Source organism: Notolabrus celidotus, chromosome 20, assembly GCF_009762535.1.
Source record: "Notolabrus celidotus isolate fNotCel1 chromosome 20, fNotCel1.pri, whole genome shotgun sequence".
In the NCBI taxonomy this organism is placed as follows: domain Eukaryota; kingdom Metazoa; phylum Chordata; class Actinopteri; order Labriformes; family Labridae; genus Notolabrus; species Notolabrus celidotus.
The window spans coordinates 18,638,377-18,657,174 of NC_048291.1; the positions used below are offsets into that span (position 1 = coordinate 18,638,377).

Genomic DNA, 18,798 nt, shown 5'->3' on the forward strand with positions numbered 1-18,798 from the left:
AAATATAACTTTTTTTGTGGACTTCTTTTGAAATCTTACATCAATCAATCAATATCTGTATAACGCCCAATCACAACAAACGATATCTTCAGATGCTTTTACAAACATAGCAGGTCTAGTCCATACTTTATGTTAAATTATTAACAAAGACCCCACATCAGGATAGGATCCAGTCCCCTCTTACTGACAGGACTCTTTCTTTGCTCATCTTAATCCACCAAGAGCATTGCACCTAGCAGTATTTAGCTAGTTACAGCGGCAAGGAAAAACGTCCTTTTAACAGGCCAGAAACCTCTAGCAGAACCAGACTCATGTTAGACAGCCATCTGCTTCAATCAAGTTGGGGTCAGTTTAAGTATGGAGTATGGGTAAAATATGGGGTAAAAATGCTGTTCAAAGACACTTTATTCAACCCTGCAAAAGTCAGTGCTCTGGTTTGGTCACCCTAGTCAAAAAGGTCTGTCTCTGCCACTGATTCACACCACATTCATTCACTGATGGCAGAGGCTGCTATGCAAAGTGCCCATCAGTTTTAACTGATCCTATTCATACAGCACAGGCACCGCCACCAGGGTCAGTTTGGGGTTAGGCAACTTGCCCAAAAACTTGAGATCAAATCCTGAACCTTCTGATTGAGAAACAACCACCCCTAGCTGATGTATAAGTCCCATCCCTGATTATTGAAATCAAATTAATTTCATATAAATGTTACAGCTACTGTAAAAAACTTCCTTTCCCACCATTTTTCGCGCTCCTGTGGACAAAACAGTCTTAGTGGATTTTGTCCTGTACATGTGAAGTGGTGTACCTTTAACCAAAAACATATTATTCTATAGTTTATCATTTTGTCTGACAATGACCACCAACAGCAGGTTCAGACAATAAAGATACAGATATTGTGAATGTTCAGACTTATGGTCTCGTTTGCTATTGTTGGTCACAAAGATACATAAATACCATAGACTGTATAAAATAATAAACGTAGTATTCCTGACATCACCCAACTGTTCCTGAGTGCTGTTTTGAAGCCAAAAGTCAGGTGGGTGCCATATTGGAAATGCTGAACACAACCAAACATTGTCCGAGCTAGTGTGAGGTGAAGAGGCAGGCCTTTAGCCTACATCTACAGGGTGCCTGCCTTTCAATCAAGTCAGCCATGTTCTTATTTGGGCAAAACTCGTAAGTTTAATATCTTTGGAAATACAGTTATGAAAAAATTCACCCCCAGTACAGTGTGTGCCGACAGAGAAATTAGCTACTCAGGCCTAAACCCTCTTTTCAACCAGGCATCAATACAAATGTTTCGTAACCAGCTAAAAACTCCTCACTGCAGCTTTAATACTCCATTTTATGGGTAATTCCCAAGCGGCAACCTCCGGTCTAAAAATATGAGTCTATGCGGAAGTGTTGAAAGCTGCAGTTCATCGAGGATCCGCTTGAGGCTGGCTCCGGAAATACCAGAAGTCACATACACATGAATGGGAAAAAGATGATCTTTGCAGCAGAAATAAACATGTTTACAGCCTGGTACAAAAGATGAGTGTAGTCTAAATAGCTAATTTCTCGATGTCCTCTCACTGTGAGGGGGGTGAATTTTTTTCTAATTTGGCAATTTCGAAGATATTGAGATTACTAGTCTTCCAATGAGAGGCACAGCTGCCTGCAGGAACACTGCAGCTGTTGGCTAGGAGGCTCATAGCCCGCCTCTTTACGTCACACTGGCTTGACAGAAGCAATATGGCTGCCGCTGCCGATTGGCTTCAAAACAGCGTTCAGAAACAGATGGGTGACGCCACGGATACTATGTCCATATTTTTTACAGTCTATGGTAATTCCACATGATCTGTAAATGATTTCTGTTTATGTTAAGTGTTAATTGGCACAAATACCAGGGAAGTATTAGCTTAAAAGCCTAATTTAACCAAAGTAAATATATTTTTAAGTTGTAATAATAGAGCACCAGTCCATATTTGTTTTGCACATTAAACAAATGTACCCAACCTGCAAAGACAAAAAGAAACCACTGGTAACAGTAGAAAGATGTTCACTGAAATCAAATTACTGAAAGCATACCAAATAAAATCATATGTATTTTTGCCTGTGGTTATTATCATGGAATTTTTCTAAGAAATTAGGGATGAATCACACATCACATGGAATTTTAAAAACCATTAGGGTCTGACCGGTAAAACAGCTACTAATGGAGCTAGTATAATAGCAGTAGATGATGTAAGGTAAAAAATAACTGGTATATAAAGATCATGCACACATGTCTCTAATTCATTTTGATTCAATGATTGTGTCGTGCCCAAGCTAAGGTCATCACTTACAACTATAACTCTAAATTCACCGGTTATTTTTTCATAACCGTTCGGTCTTAGAAAGTCTTCCCTTGTAATAAAAAAAGAATTTAGATGAGGGTTATAAAAAGAACAGGAAGAACAATTGAAATTTGAAAGAAAAAAAAGTCTATGGACATTCCTGCATGTAGAAATGCACTTGGCCTCTCTCTTTTCTTCATGTATTTCCTTATTGGCACAAACACATTGCCCCTAATACTTTGGATTCCGGCATGGGGTTTAAGGCTGCTCCCCCTCCTCTGCACACACACACACACACACACACACACACACACACACACACACACACACACACACACACACACACACACACACACACACACACACACACACACACACACACACACACACACACACACACACACACACACACACCCTTTTCCTGAATGTTCTGCAGATAAGTCTTCACAGTCTGGGATCAGCGGCCAATACAAACACGTATTTCAAAGCAGCAGGGATAGCGTAGCTCCCAGTCCATCACACCAAACTTGGGAGAAACAGCTCTCAAAGACACTCCTCCCTCTGTCTTTCCTGCTCCCCCTCACCCATTGGTCTAGCTCATATTTCCAACTTACTCTCTTTGCCTCTCTCCCTCTGGTTTTCCAGAATCTGCCCTTTTACAGAGAGTAGACAATTCAGACAAAATACTACGTCTGATAAAGACAGGTCAAGATCGATAGGTCCTGCTTCCAATCAGGGTAGTAGGACTCAGCGGTTAAGAGTTATGTTGTTTTTCTCATCACAGTGCTCAGATCACAGTCTAAGTTGGTCATATACTGAGTTTCTGAAGGAGGTGGGGATTTTTCATGAAGATTGAAGGTTAAATAGTGTCAGCTTGGTAACAAATCTGTTCTAAAACTCTGGCAATCAAATGTTGTCAAATGGATAGCTGTGGAGGTTTGAAATAATGAGTCTGAATTAAAGGTAAATTGACAAAACTTCAGTCTAGACTTGTGTTTTTTTGTTTAAAGCTCCTGTGACGAGTTTTTAGCGAGTAATAAAACAAAGTGAAATAAATACCGATGCCTCTTTGTGACCCATGAAAAGAACAAGACTAGTGGCGACAAGTTCGATAATTTAGATATTTTTATTTTATTTGCCTGGCACAGCAAAAATTGCTTTAATGAAATGTTTTCATGCCAGATATTTATTGTGATCGCAGGTCGGACACTTAAAATAAATCAGGATTGTTTTCATTTAAAAAGGTGACATATCATGCAAAATCGACTTTTTAATGGTTCTCTACCTGAAATGTTTCCCTGGCATGTCTACAAACCCCCCGAAAATGAAAAAAATCCATTCTGCCCCTGTTCTGATTTCTCCACCTTTCTCTAAATGTGTGCTGAAATGAGCTGTTTCAGTTTTCCGTGTTTTTCATACGTCACAACGACATCCGGTCTGTAACGGAAGTCAGAGCTTGGAGCTTGTTCAGCCCATAGACTGTATAAAATACAACTCAACTCCTCCGTTTTTCATTACCTGCACACGTGTGCTAACAAGGAGCTTTGGAGGGAGGCATGCTAGGTATAGGCTGTCTTAATAAACACAAAGGTCGGCTTTACTCCCCACGTCTGCAGATTTGAAGATGTAGTGGATGATTTTTATTTTTCATGGAAAAGTGCTAGCGCTAGTTAGCATAGCCACATAGCTACATGTTCGTAGCTGTGTACCAAGACACACGTCAACATACTGACAAATAAAACAACAAGAAACACAAAATCTGTGACCAATCGTTCAGAAAGGTCCTGTTGCAGGCGCCTCTCTGTCAGGATCAGATTCTGGATCAAATTCAGAGGGTTGAAGTAACGCGGGTCTGTGAGCAGCCGTGTATATTCAGCCAACATGTAAACATTAGATCAACGTGCTGGAGAGCCGAGGCCACATTCACTTCCTGAGGGGGCGTGGTCAGAGAGAAAACAGCCTGTTCTGAGCAGGGCTGAAAAAGAGGGTTTTTCAGGCATGCCAAAGTCTGATTTCAAAGTGTTTTTTTGAGCATAAACTTTAAAGACATGTTTTGGGGACCTCTTAGACCAATATATTTTGATGAAAAAGAGCGTAATATGTCACCTTTAAAACATTACTAACACATGTACGGGAACACATCACTAAGAGGGAATAGTCCCACTTATGTCCAGTAAACCCTAGGGCTGTCGAAATATAGGAATACTCCCTGTGGTGATTAAGGGTGGCTCAATACCACTGTATGCGGTATTATTTTCCCATCCCCTTTTTTATTTAGTAAACTTGTTTTAAAATGGTATTATACAGGAATAATTTTTGGACTAATTAAAGTTTTATAAAAAAATAAAAATAAATACAGAGCTGGACACAGATTCATTAATCCTAAAGGATCATCGTCTATCATCGTGGACATTAATATGAAAACTTCCATTAAATTCAGTGTCCTTTAGTTGTCATTTTCACATTACATGGTTTTACCATAGACTGTAAAAAATATGGACGTAGTATCCGTGACGTCACCCATCTGTTCCTGAGAGCTGTTTTGAAGCAAATCGACGGCAGCAGCCATATTGGTAATGCGGAACTCAACTAGGCAGAGTGTGACGTAGTGTGAGTCTCTTAGCCAATGGCTGTGTGTTCCCGACCGGGAGTCACGTCAGTCATGTCCTTATTTGGGCAAAACTCATAATCTTAATATCTTCTTAACCGTCATGTTAGAAAAAAATTCACCCCCCGTACAGTGTGTGCCATTAGAGAGATTAGCGTTGTAGGGCCAAGCCGTTTTTTGAACCAGGCTGTAAACATGTTTATTAATGCTGCAAAGATCGTCTTTTTCCCATTCATATCTATGTGGTTTCCGGTGTTTCTGCAGCCAGCCTCAAGCGGATTTTCGAAGTATTGCAGTTTATATCACTTCCGCATTGGCTTCATCGTTTGAGACCGGATATTGCCGCTTGGGTTTTACTGCAGGGACTTTGCACTGTGGCACCCTACTGGATCTACACTGAAGTGGGCAGTATGTCATTCACGTTCAAAAAAGAGCTACTTGGGAGCTGAAAGAGCTGGAATCTGACATTTACGCTGAGGTTGTTTACCTGCGAAAGATGAAGGATCCAAACCTTGCTCTTACATGATGCATCTTAGACAACAGCAAAAGCAGACAACCTTTGTAGATTTGAAGTAATGTGTCGGTCTTTATGGGTAGAATGTGTTTGGATTATATCTTTTACTGGACTTGGATTGTGGAGACCCTTTCAGTTGCTGCAGGAGAGGGCTGGGCCATCAGACTTTCACTTAGGAAAAGGCTTTACCGACTCCAAGCTGTGAGCTTAATGGTAACTTGCTAGCTGAGACCTCGAATTCGATGCGTTTACTCGCTTCAAAGGGACCTTTTTGGCACAGGTTTCACAAAACGGTGGCCTAGCATGCTCCACGTTTGGCTTGTTAATCTCTTCTGCAGTTACCCTGTTAGACCTAACCCTGACTGTCCAGACTTTTTCCTGCTGGGGCCAGTCATTATAAATCATTCACAGGTTCAGGTGTGAGCTGATGTATCTAAGACAGTTAACACATCAGGTAATAGTCAGCAAAATTTCCCCTGAGGGAGGTGACACAGTGTTACAGTAGCAATGTCATGTACCATGTGCCATGGTGTAATACACTGTCATCACTCGACGTGACAGTCCACAACCTATCCAGAATTCACATCCAACTGGGAATTCCGATAATGAGAGTGCAGATTGGCAGATGGCTGACATATAATGCTAACATCTTGTTGTTGATTTTTTTTGCATTTAATAAAAACCAACAATTGAATAATCACCTCCATTATTCCATGCAAATTACAATATCAATTGTTATTTTATCCAGTAGCATGCTTTAGATGGATTTTTAATGAATTGGGTTATGCTATGAATTTCAGAACATGACTGATAATTATTGTAGAAGCAATATTCCTCTATCTCTCTTTCCAACCCCAACTCTGTCAAGGCAGATGGCTGTCTAACATGAGTCTGGCTCTGCTAGAGGTTTTTGCATGTTAAAAGGACGTTTTTTCCTTGCCGCTGCAACTTGCTAAATACTGTGAGGTGCAATGCTCATGGTGGATTAAGATGAGATAAGATAAGATAACCCTAATACCAGAATGCAGAATGTAGAATCCGAAATTGACATATGGGGAAGTTCTAACATTGTTCAACAGCAGCTACACTGACAAGGCTGCCTGCAGTGTCTGCAGACATTATTTGTGTATGTTTTTACTCTTCTTCGTAAGCCAAGAAGAATTCATCTGTAGTCCACATTGGTTCCATATGCAACAAAACAGCATTTGAACTTTGTAGTCCATACTCAAAAAACAAACTAGCAGTGCAGACCTTGCTTTCAATAAATGATGGTGGAAATTCCTACTTACACAAATAAAGCAACATTATTTCTTTGCACAGAGGGTGACATGCATCTACTGTGTGAGCTGCTGTCATGGCTTTGTCTGCACCATCCATCTCCTCCCCACCTGTGTTCTCTCAGAACTCTGTTTTGTCATCTGTGACTCTGAGGTAAACTGTTTAGAGTAGGGACACTTTCTCAAGTTCCAAGTCAGAGCCTGGTCACTCCTTAAAAGGCCATCAGACAATGTTCATGTACCTGTCAGTCTCTGTGCTGCTGGAATTTAACCATGAAGCCCTACGGCTCAAATAAAAAATATTGTTTCAACTCTACAGGAAATATACTGTATTTTTCTACTTGCTTTGTATACATAAATCAACAAGAAAATGATACATAGATGGCAGAAAAAATAACATCCTGACTATCCCCCATAACTTCAACCTTACTGTGCCTAAGCCCCTGCTGACTGCTAAAGGAATGTGTGTGTTATAGAATGCACTGCACCTAAGTGTGAGTTCAAAGCTCTGATGAGAGATGGTGCTATTCAGAGAAGCAGCAACATCCCTCCAGAACCATGATGAAAATGATGATGATGATGATGATAATCTGGGAACAATCACAGCCTGACCTTTCTGACTGTCAGCAGCTCTGACTCATCCCACTGCACACAGTCACTACTGTCACGACAGAGACGCAGAAAAGGGGGAAAAAAGTGTGGACGACTGGTCTTTTGACAATCACTGTAACAACAATTGCTATCCGGATGCCGACGACTTAAATGACTGGAACAATCTTGCGCTGGGTGCAGAACTCTGCAGTGAAAAGTTACTCTAACACTTGTTTGATGCTTTTCCAGTTTCTCTTATATTATTCAAAGTTTCTCAAGAATATTGTATTATATTACTTTACAGTGAAATACAGATGATTCTTATACATATGAACAAATCAAAATAATATATCAGAATATTTAAGACAATAGAATAAACCGACAACAATATGCAAAGTAATTCAATGCCAATTTGAGCAGCAGCAACATTGAATGCAGTTATATGTCAATATGTCCAAAATTATCATTAATATTAAATTGAAACACAATACTTATTTGGCTCACACGGATGATAATACTTCACATTACTTATAGAATGTAACAAGGTATTTATTTCATTGTAAAAAAAAGGAATATTTTAGAAGATTTTAAGGTGCATGTGTGCAAAAATGTTGAATGCACATTTACAAAAAGGATTGCTTTGGATACAGTATATTTGATACTGTGTTTAATTGTGTACCATTCAGTACAGCATGTTTGACGCTGAACTATTTAGTTTTTTTATCCCAATAAATCAGCAAAGAAGTCAACTAAAGCATATGCAACACAAGTCAAACTCTAGAATCCTAATTTTTCTGGAATTCTGTGTCAAAATTATTTGTACAAATTCAAAGATTTCATTTTAAACATTTTCTCAGTTTATTATTAGGAGTCAGGAGGATATCAACATAGCTGTCTCTCAAGCAAACAATCTCAGCTCACATTAACTGAAGGTACCTGAACACATCAAAGTATATGTTTAAAACCAAGAAAATATGAGTAGGTAAAAGTCAGATGTTGGTTTATCCTTTCTATTACATTTAATGAAGATGCTGGAGGCAACCTGTTAATCAGGTAGGCAACTAGCCTGACCAAGTTCATTTCAGCAAGAGCCCATACTTCATCCATATAAGGAAATAGCTGTATCATTTCACCAACCATTTGTCTATGACTCTCACTGCAAAGCATTCTGTTATAAGGATTATATTTTTATGTGCTATGACGTAGTTAAAATATTCACAAAGAGGGTCACGTGGGTGTGTTTACAACACATGTTAACATCATAGAGGTTAACATTCAAACTACTTTGACCCTTGACCTCACCAAAGGAATCAATACTGCAGGTACAACGTCTCAGGTCTCACTTCCAGATTAATGCAAGTGGAATGTAATCATACCTTACATTTGACCTCGGCAGATAGACCGAAAGCCGGGCCGCTCCTGAAATGCGTTGACATCCTGCTGTTCAGTCAATTTACAGTGGAGCTGAGGAGGGCTTTAAAAATGGAGAAGGAGATTACAGCTCTCAGGTCGAGGCAGGGGAAGCACGAGAATAGTTCCTAGCAGTTCCTTCAGTTTTCTTTTTTTCAACTCAGCCGCAGTCGTGCTCGGACCTGGTAGTGAGGCTTTCCGACGACCCTCCGACACTTTTCTGATTCTTTTTTAAACGCTTCCCATGTGTGTGCCCTCTGATTGGTCGGTACCGCTGTCCAATCAGGACGCAGTCTCTTCGTCGAGAGGAGTGATGTCATCGCTCGGGTATTAGATTTGATCAGTGTCACTTTTTCCACATTCAGGCAAGTCAGGGTTTTTTTCTCAAGTTATGTCATTGTAATGTTAAGCTGAATTCAGATAATCAATCATGACATTGAAACAGAGATTCTAGTCAGTTGTTACTATTTTACATTTGCACACCAACTGTGATGAAGAGTATTGTTGAAAAAAGATGCAATTATTAATACTTTTAGTATAATAATATTATTACTACTACTACTACTGCTACCACTACTACTACTACTACTAATAATAATAATAATAATAATAATAAGAAGAAGAAGAAGAAGAAGAAGAAGAAGAAGAAGAAGAAGAAGAAGAAGAAGAAGAATCATAATAATAATAATAATCATAATAAAAATAACTGTAATAATAACAATATCAATCAATTAAAAATCATTATCGCCATTATTTATAATAACACTAATAATAATAATAATAATAATAATAATAATAATAATAATAATATATCACATCTGGTGTTTACTATTTTTATTTTTTCTCTTTGTTTATTAGTAATTATTTTTATTATTTTTAATATTGATACCTATTCATTTTATTGTATTTACACTATTATATTTTTTTCTTCCTTATTTTTTATTTGAATGTAATATTGAATTTTTTTCATTCATCCACTTATTTATCTTTTTTGTTGTCTTATACAAGATAAACATCACTTGCCTTAATTGTTTTTCATTGATCTTCAGCATATAATTTGTAGAAATTCAAATAAACAGATATTTGAAAATAAAATAATGATAATAATGATAATAATAATAATTATGATAATAACAGTTCATTATTATTATTATTATTATTATTATTATTATTATTATTATTATTATTATTATTATATTAAGAGACATTTAGCCCATGTCCAAAACATGTCCAAACCAAAACTGTACGATATTTTTAATGATTCAGAATTATTTCCTTCTTGAAGACTTAAAGGAAAACCTAATGTATCACCACATTATTAGGCTTTGTCCTTTGGAGACCATAATGATAACCTCACAAATTTGAACACCTAAAATGAATAGGAAGCTCTGTATTGCTTGCAAAATCCAAGTGCTGTACTTAGCTGTGGAAGTTATCCAGATAATCAAGAGTTTTAAATTGTTTATGTTATCTGTGAAATCAAATTTTTTCTTCAAGTTACAGGAAAAAGAAAACAAACCCATTGAAAATTATCTTTCTTTAAACCCCCAAATTATTCATTGAATGTGATTGCATTCTTTGCTCTCAGAAAATCTGAACCAATATTCAGTTTAGCCTATACCCTGCTGTGTTAGCTGATGCATCAGATTTGACATATTTGACAAGCTACTGTCAAGCACTTGACATCCCTGTGGAAATGAGGTGATTTTCCTGTTTTACTCCAGTATGTTACTTCACTTTTCCCCAAGGCAGGGGAATGACATAGAAAGGAATGCAGTAAATTCATGGGGCTTGTGCAGCAACAGTCAGAGGGGGACAGAGCAGGCACCTCCCCGGACACACGACTGACCCTCTGCCTCTTCTTTGTGTGTGTGTGTGTGTGTGTGTGTGTGTGTGTGTGTGTGTGTGTGTGTGTGTGTGTGTGTGTGTGTGTGTGTGTGTGTGTGTGTGTGTGTGTGTGTGTGTGCGTACCAGACCGCGACTACCAGTGGCAACAACTACTACTATCTGTCTCATCACTATCATCTCTCTCTTTCTCTCTTAATCACCTCTATCCCTCTTTCCAACCCCAACTTGGAGGAGGCAGATGGCTGTCTAACACGAGTCTGGTTCTGTTCGAGGTCTCTGCCTGTTAAAAGGAAGTTTTTCCTTGCTGCTGTAACTGGCTAAATACTGTAGAGCTTTACTCATGGTGGATGAAGATGAGATAAGACTGAGTCTTGATGTCGGGTCTTTGTTCATTAATCATCATAGAGTACAGTCTAGGCCTGCTATGTTTGTAAAAGCGTCTTGAGATAACATTTGTTGGGATTTGGCGCTATACAAATAAAGATTGATTGATTGATTGATTGATTGATTGATTGATTGATTGATTGATTGATTGATTGATTGATTGATTGATTGATTGATTGATTGTTGAAATGCATGCACTTCAAGCAGGTCAAGAGTCAGCTGTTAGCACTGAAAATACATAATTCAATCTGCAAGTACAATCAAGAGAAATATCTACATAGAGTAATATCTATCTTCATATACTTTATTAATTTGACACTTTTTGAAATACATTGAAATTGAAAAACGCAAGAATTATAAAAATTCATAAGTTCCTGTTCTTATATTTCTGTGCTGCACAAGTGCAATGTTCAGCCATGACATCCTTATGACCGTGTTCCAGGTGAGCTCATTAGTCCAATAATCAGCCAATAAACAAAATCAAACAATAAAACATTAATACAGATATATCATGAGACTTCATTATCTGGTTATGTCTCACTCCATGCTCTTGAAATTTAGTTAAATCTTTTTTTTTATCTAAGACTTTAAGTGTAATAAAAACACAGCAGATTAATATAAACAGCTTATGAATTTCTCCAAATTTTAACTCAAATATTGGCACAAGTACAGACATATGCTCATTGTATACACATGCACTTACTCATTCTCTCTCTCACACACATACACACACACACACACACACACACACACACACACACACACACACACACACACACACACACACAAGGCGTGGGTCTTATAAACATTTCACGGAGACACATGGAATTTGGACACTTTATTTGGGCATGATGCGAGAAGGGCTGCAGGCGACTGGGAGAAGGAAGGAGATGTAATGTCTTCTGAAAGAGGAATCCCTCACTCTAAAATTAACAGACTGCAGTCAAATATTTACTGCGCAATGGGCTATGCTGTTCACACCGGCTCCAAGTTCATGTGCCATTTGTACGCTAACAGGCTACTTCTGGGTACATTTATTGTGTCCTAAATTCTCTTGTGGTTGGAAGCTGACAAGATTCCTCATCAAAAGCTCATGAAATTTTGCCCTGAATTGTAAAAATGATAACATGACATTATAGACTAGAGTCTTAGGTAGCATTAACAGAAATCTGGCTGATAATAAAGTATCATAATTATCAGAAAGCCCTGTTCAAGAATAGCTCAACTTGCTGCTTTAAACTTTTACAACACAGTATGGGTCTGACCAGTCATAATTTAACGGACACTTCCTTGGCTTAGCGCACAACAATGGCACAAGTGACAAATGGTGTATAGACCTAAACAGTTGGTGTGAGTCTAAACCAAACGGCAACCTCGGGTCTTAAAATATGAAGCCCATGCGGAAGTGTTAAAAACTGCAGTTCACCGAGTGTCGACTTTAGGCTGGCTGCAGAAACACCGGAAACCACATACACACCCATTCGAAAAAGACGATCTTTGCAGCAAAAATAAACATGTTTACAGCCTGGTTCAAAAAACTGTTTAGGTCTGAATAGCTAATTTATCTATCGGCACACACTGTACAGGGTTTGAAATGTTTCATAACTCAGTATTTTCGAAGACATCAAACCTACAAGTTTTTCCCACATAAGGACATGGCTGACTTGATTGACAGACAGGCACCCTGTAGATGTTAGCGAAATGGCTAAAGGCCCACATTTATATTTCACACTAGCTCGGACAAAGTTTGGTTGTCTTCAGCGTTTCCAATATGGCACCTGCTGCGATTGGCTTCAAAACAGTGCTTCAGGTGACGTCACCGAAACTACGTCCATTTTCTTATACAGTCTATTGTACAAACTATAGGTCTGTACAAACATAAATTACATGACAGCTTTTCAAAAGTGAAGCCTAAACATTACTAACCAGGTGTGTATATATGTGTCCTGTGTGTTCATATTTGTCCAGTGTGTATATATGTGGGATGATGTGCACCATTGTTGTGGGGCTGGGTGGATGTTTATTGTTTATTCGTGTTTTATTTATGTAATATTTGTACAGACAGTGACAACAAATGTCCTTATTAAGGACAAATAGAGATCTATCTGTCTGTCTATCTATCTATCTATCTATCTATCTATCTATCTATCTATCTATCTATCTATCTATCTATCTATCTATCTATCTATCTATCTATCTATCTATCTATCTATCTATCTATCTATCTATCTATCTACAGTATTGATGATAAAGCCCGCCTCTTATATGTCAACAGATGGGACATTGGTCAAACTATAACATCATGACACATGACGAAAAAAATGACACACATTATTTCTGTCATTAACTGGCTCTTATCATGCTGTTCAGTGTTCATTTTCCTGGGACCAAAAAAAATCATAACACCCTGAATAGCTGCTCTGTTACAGTTTCTCACAGTCGCTTTGGTACATTTCTCGAATCATCCTCGAAATTTGCAAAACAGTAAGGGAAACTGTACATGCAATGCTGTAGGACTTACAGTGCAGTGCAGTCTTCCTACACCTCCTGGCGTTCCTGTCTGTTGGGCCTTCGTTAGAGAAAGTCAAGATTCACCTGGGAGCAATTTATCAATTCAGGACAGATTTAGAAAAATAGTCTGATGGAAATGTACAGAAATATGACTGACATATTCTTACAACATGTTCAACCATTTTGAAGACTTATGCGATGAACTAATGCCTATATGTAGTGGAGGGTGAGACTATTCAACAGAGACCCATTATAATACATTTTGATCAACATGACATAAGCAACTTATAATGTAGGAAACAGCAGCGAATTGTACATAATCATTTGCATGGATGTACCAAAGCATTTGCAACTTGTTCAAAGAAATGAGAAACTGCTTCTTTGATGTGCACAAGTGACGCAATGATGTGAAGATTGAACAAGTAGTTTTGAGAATTTCAATTCTGATCTGAGAAATGTACCAAAGTGACTGAGAAAAACTGTAACAGATGCAGCTCCTGAGGCCCCCAGATTAGCAAAGTAGATGAGAAGCAACACAGCAGCCATTGAACTTTACATTATCATGAGTATCAACCATTCCTTTCAACAGACAGAAACCTTGAGCAGAACCAGATTCATGTTAGGCAGCCATCTAGCACCATGACTATTGCACCTCGCAGTATTTAGCAAGTTACAGTGGCAAGGAAAAACGTCCTTTTAGTATGCAGAAACCTTGAGCAGAACCAGACTCATGTTAGACAGCAATCTGCCTTGACCAAGTTGGGGAGAGAGAGAGAGAGAGAGAGAGAGAGAGAGAGAGAGAGAGAGAGAGAGAGAGAGAGAGAGAGAGATGATAGTGATGAGACAAATAGCAGTGGTAGTAGTTGTCGTAACTGTTAAGTTCTATGAGTTTGGGGCGGCAGAACCCAATACCCTGGGAGCCAATACCCTGACTCCCTCAGCTGATCCCCACTGAGTTTAAGCAGGTGAACAACAGCTGATCCCTACTGAGTATTTTGGCTTCCACTCTGTTGCTTTGGACAAAGTTTGCCTGTTAATACTATGTTTTGACTTCTTCCATATTAGAGGCAGAGGCAGGGAACAATTGCTGGAATTTGGTCTGCTTAAACCATGACAAAGGTTTGTCTATATCAAGAAAAGTGACTTATTGAGCTTACTGGAGGGCCAACAATGAATATCAGCTTCATAATGCAAGAACAGTCTTTTAGTAAGACACTTCAATGACAATATTTCCTGCTTTTATAATGACTAAACTTTAAATTTCATAGTGAGAAGGATTAGTGGACTTGGATTTTCATGGGCTTTAGGGAAAATACCGAAACCATGTCACATGTGTAAACAATGAGGGAGAAAGTCTGAAATGAATGTGCTTTGTACTTGAAACATTTTAACTCTGAATAGCCTTTGGTGTTTTATGAGAGTTAGTAAGAGTAATCGTTATAAATCCATTAACACAAACAAAGGAACAGTTTAACTGTTTAATGGGACCACAAAATACTGTGTTCACAGAAGTGTGTCACAGTGAAGGGATACATCAACTGGAGAGAAATCTTGGATGGCAGGAGAGCTTCTGGGTGAATACAGAGACATGTGTTGTGTCTGAGGTATGAGATTGAGAACAAGTTCCGAGTAATGAAATTTGACAATGTGCAGACAGAGTGTTTCAAGAATAAAAACTATTAAAAAGAAAGATGCAAAACACAGAGAGCAAAAAGGGGGAGGAGATGGGGAGGGAGATTAGTAAAGTTTTAGAAACTCAGAAGGACATTTCCACAGTAAGCCGTCTCTCCCTCCACATCAACCCCTCTCCTCTCTCTCCACTCTGCCTGGCTATTTATGGTAGAAGTCCTCGAGATCCTACGCAACCCAGACAGGAGTTCTGAAGGCTGAGTTCATGGCATTATAATTCCAACCTTTAGCTACAGTAGGACAGGAAGCTTCAAACAAACTTGGATTTATTTAACAAAACACAAGGTTCAAGTCAGGCCTGAGGAATTAGAAGTTTGTGTGTTCGCATTTGGGGATGCAAGCTTGTGTTCTCGTATGCAGAATTGTATTGTTATACCCTTTGTCCTTCATTTACTTCCTCTTTGATGTCAAAACATTATCTAGACCCAAGCATGTTTCAGTATGGATTTTTCTTCAAACTGAATTAATACACACCTAAGATTTAAATTTAAATTATTATCACTTTGACTGACACTACACATGCTCCAAAATGTTCCGTCTTCTACAGTTTACTTTGACTGCTTTCTCTACCCTTCAGCCAATACTTAACTTGACATCTTTTAATCTTTACTCGCACTCATTTCATTTAAGACCTCCACTTTGGATGCTTCAGCTCAGTTTATACACTTAGACTTTGAATGACATTTCTCGGGTTCCCATCACCGAAACCTTAACTTCACCCTGTGATTTCACACAAGATACACTCTCAAATGTTTTTCAATTTCTTCCATTTTGAATGCTGGTTCAATTTCTCTCATTTTTGTGTTGTTCACATTGACTGTAGTCAATGGACAAATGGCTGTAGTATCCTAGTCATCACCCATCTATTTCTGAAGCCTATAGCCACCGTTACCATATTTTAAATGCTAAACACAACCAAACTTTGCCCAAGCTGGTGTGAGGTAAAGAGGCAGGTCTTTAGTCTTTTTGCTAACCGCTAGGTTAGGGTGCCTGCCTGTTAATCAAGTCAGGCATGTCCTTATTTGTGCAAAACTTGCAAGTTTAATATCTTCTGTGCCGATAGAGAAATTAGCTATTCATACCTAAACTGTTTTTTGAACCAGGCTGTAAACATGTTTATTATTGCTGCAAAGATCGTCTTTTTCGAATGGGTGTGTATGTGGGTTCCAGTGTTTCTGCTTTTGCACGTGTTTTTGAATTAACACCGTTTCTGCATTTGCAACTTTTTTCTCCCATAGACTGTATAATACATGGACGTAGCCTCCGTGATGTCACCCATTTGTTTCTGAAGCCAAGTTTTAGAGCCTATCGTCTGCAGTTACCATCAACCAAAAATGTTGACTCAATAAAAATTCTGTCAACCTCGCAAGAGGCAAAGAGGCAGAGTTGAGGCGGGCCTTTGGCCTCCTTGCTAACAGCTGCCTTGTGTTTGCCTGTCAGCCAAGTCAGTCGTGCCTCTTATTATTCAAAACTCGGAATCTTAGTATTGTTAAAGCTGATGAGTTATAAAAAATGCACTCCCTGTAAAATGTGTGTTCTTAAAGAAATACGCTAATCAGAACTAAATTGTTTTGTTTTTTGTACCAGGCTATAAACATACTTATTTTTGCTGTAAAAATCTGCTTTTTGAATGGGTGTGAATGTAGTTTCCAGTACTTCCAGAGCCAGCCTCAAGTGGACACTCTAGGAACTGCAGTTTCTAGCACTTGCTGCTTTGAGCAGTTGAATTGTGGCATTATTAATAAATGAATGAATGAATGAATGAATGAATCAATCAATCAATCAATCAATCAATCAATCAATCAATCAATGTATGAATCAATCAATCAATCAATCAATCAATCAATCAATCAATCAATCAATCAATCAATCAATCAATCAATCAATCAATCTTTATTTGTATAACACCAAATCACAACAATTGTATTTCAAGACACTTTTACAAACACAGCAGTTCTAGACCGTACTTTATGTTAAATTATTATTAAAGACCCAACATCAACACAGGATACGATCCACCTCACTGTATTTAGCTAGTTACAGTGCCAAACTTCATTTTAACAGGCAGAAACCTCGAGCAGAACCAGACTCATGTTAGACAGCCATCTGCCTCAACAGCATTTAATGGAATTTCAATTCTGTTCACACATCTTAATCTTGGCCCAGGCTTGACACTCAGGCTGGGACAGGTTCATAACATTTTTGGAAGAGGTAGGTGTTTAAAGTAAGTAACACTTATTATTAATGCTGGCCAACGTAAATAGTCTACATTGTAAAATCAGCTCCGTTTATAGCCTTAAAGTTATCTGGAATGATATTTTAACATGAGTTTTTCCCCCCCAAAGGCTGGGAAAGGTCTTCAGCACAAATTCCTCCAGATATACATCCATTCCTTTTAATTACTTTCACTAAATATAGTGACATTCTTGTGCTTTAGTGGATTAAACCCAAAGCTAATGGACAAAAAAAACCATATACAGACATGAGTTCATTAAGATGAAATGTCTTTCAAACACCGCTGACAGACGGTTAACACTCATGACAGGTGATGTTTCTCTTTCAGAATCTCACAATGAAAACATCAGAAACACTGATGTATCCGGTACCTTTCTTTTCCAGTCATTGTGTTGAGTGACGACAGATAGTATGTTATTGTAACATGCAGGTGAGTTTCTGTGTGTGTGCACAATATGCATGTGATGATGTTCAGTGTCTGTGCCTGAGTGAAGCAGGAGCAGCAAGTCCACACTATGACTGTGTGCTGCAGTATCGAGAGGAAATTTTCATGGAGTCTTGAGTTACGTGACCATGTTTGGTAAAGCTATTCAGGCACAGTCTCTGACCAAGCCCCTTGACCGATTGATGCAACACCAACACCAACACACACACACACACACACACACACACACACACACACACACACACACACACACACACACACACACACACACACACACACACACACACACACACACACACACACACACACACACACACAGGTTTTAAAACAGACCTGCCACAGCTCAGGCCCCCTTTCAGTCTTTTACAACTTCACTCCTTAACATTTCTCTCTGATCTCTTTTTCAGTCAATCATCTTGTTTTACCCTTTTCATCTTATTTCTGGTGTCTCAGTCAGTTACCATTTCTCTGTTGAGGAAAATCTCAATCATTTACAGGCAATTTCAGACTCTTAACTGCCAGTAGCTGGTCTTGGCATGCCTTAGTGGTACTATCATTTGACAGATGCTTGGATCAGTTCAGTATGGTTCTGTTTGCTTGACACATTTCAGCAGATAATTTCCATGCTGACATTAAGGACTGTACCCAACAAGAGATTTGAATCAGATTAAGCTGGTAAATAAAGTTCAAAATCACACCAATTTCCTATATCTGCAAACATAAATTTCATGTCTTACCTTTAAGACGTTAGCCAGCTGTCTCTCAAACAGAGTAATTTTAGCCAACTACTTTGGTGGTGTAGTGTTTTGACTCAGATCACTCTCATTTATACTTATATATTTGACCAGACAATGGACTTGTAGCAAGCAACGTTAATGAAAATCAAGGAATATTTACTTAAAAAAGCTGTGCACTAGCAAACTAGCTAGATGTAGATTGATTTTTGTGTACACCAATGTGTGTAA

The 18,798-nt window shown here is 38.4% G+C and overlaps 1 protein-coding gene across 1 annotated transcript in view; it reads right to left on the minus strand.

The window, feature by feature from the left end:
- cnn1b (calponin 1, basic, smooth muscle, b) overlaps positions 1–9,066 on the minus strand; it is a 17,006-nt gene extending 7,940 nt beyond the window's left edge. Inside the window, exon 1 of the mRNA XM_034710945.1 lies at positions 8,688–9,066. Within this exon, the coding sequence (XP_034566836.1) occupies positions 8,688–8,747 (60 nt within the window). The 5' untranslated portion in view covers positions 8,748–9,066. The remainder of the gene's footprint in view (positions 1–8,687) is intronic.
- Positions 9,067–18,798: the final 9,732 nt, after the last annotated feature.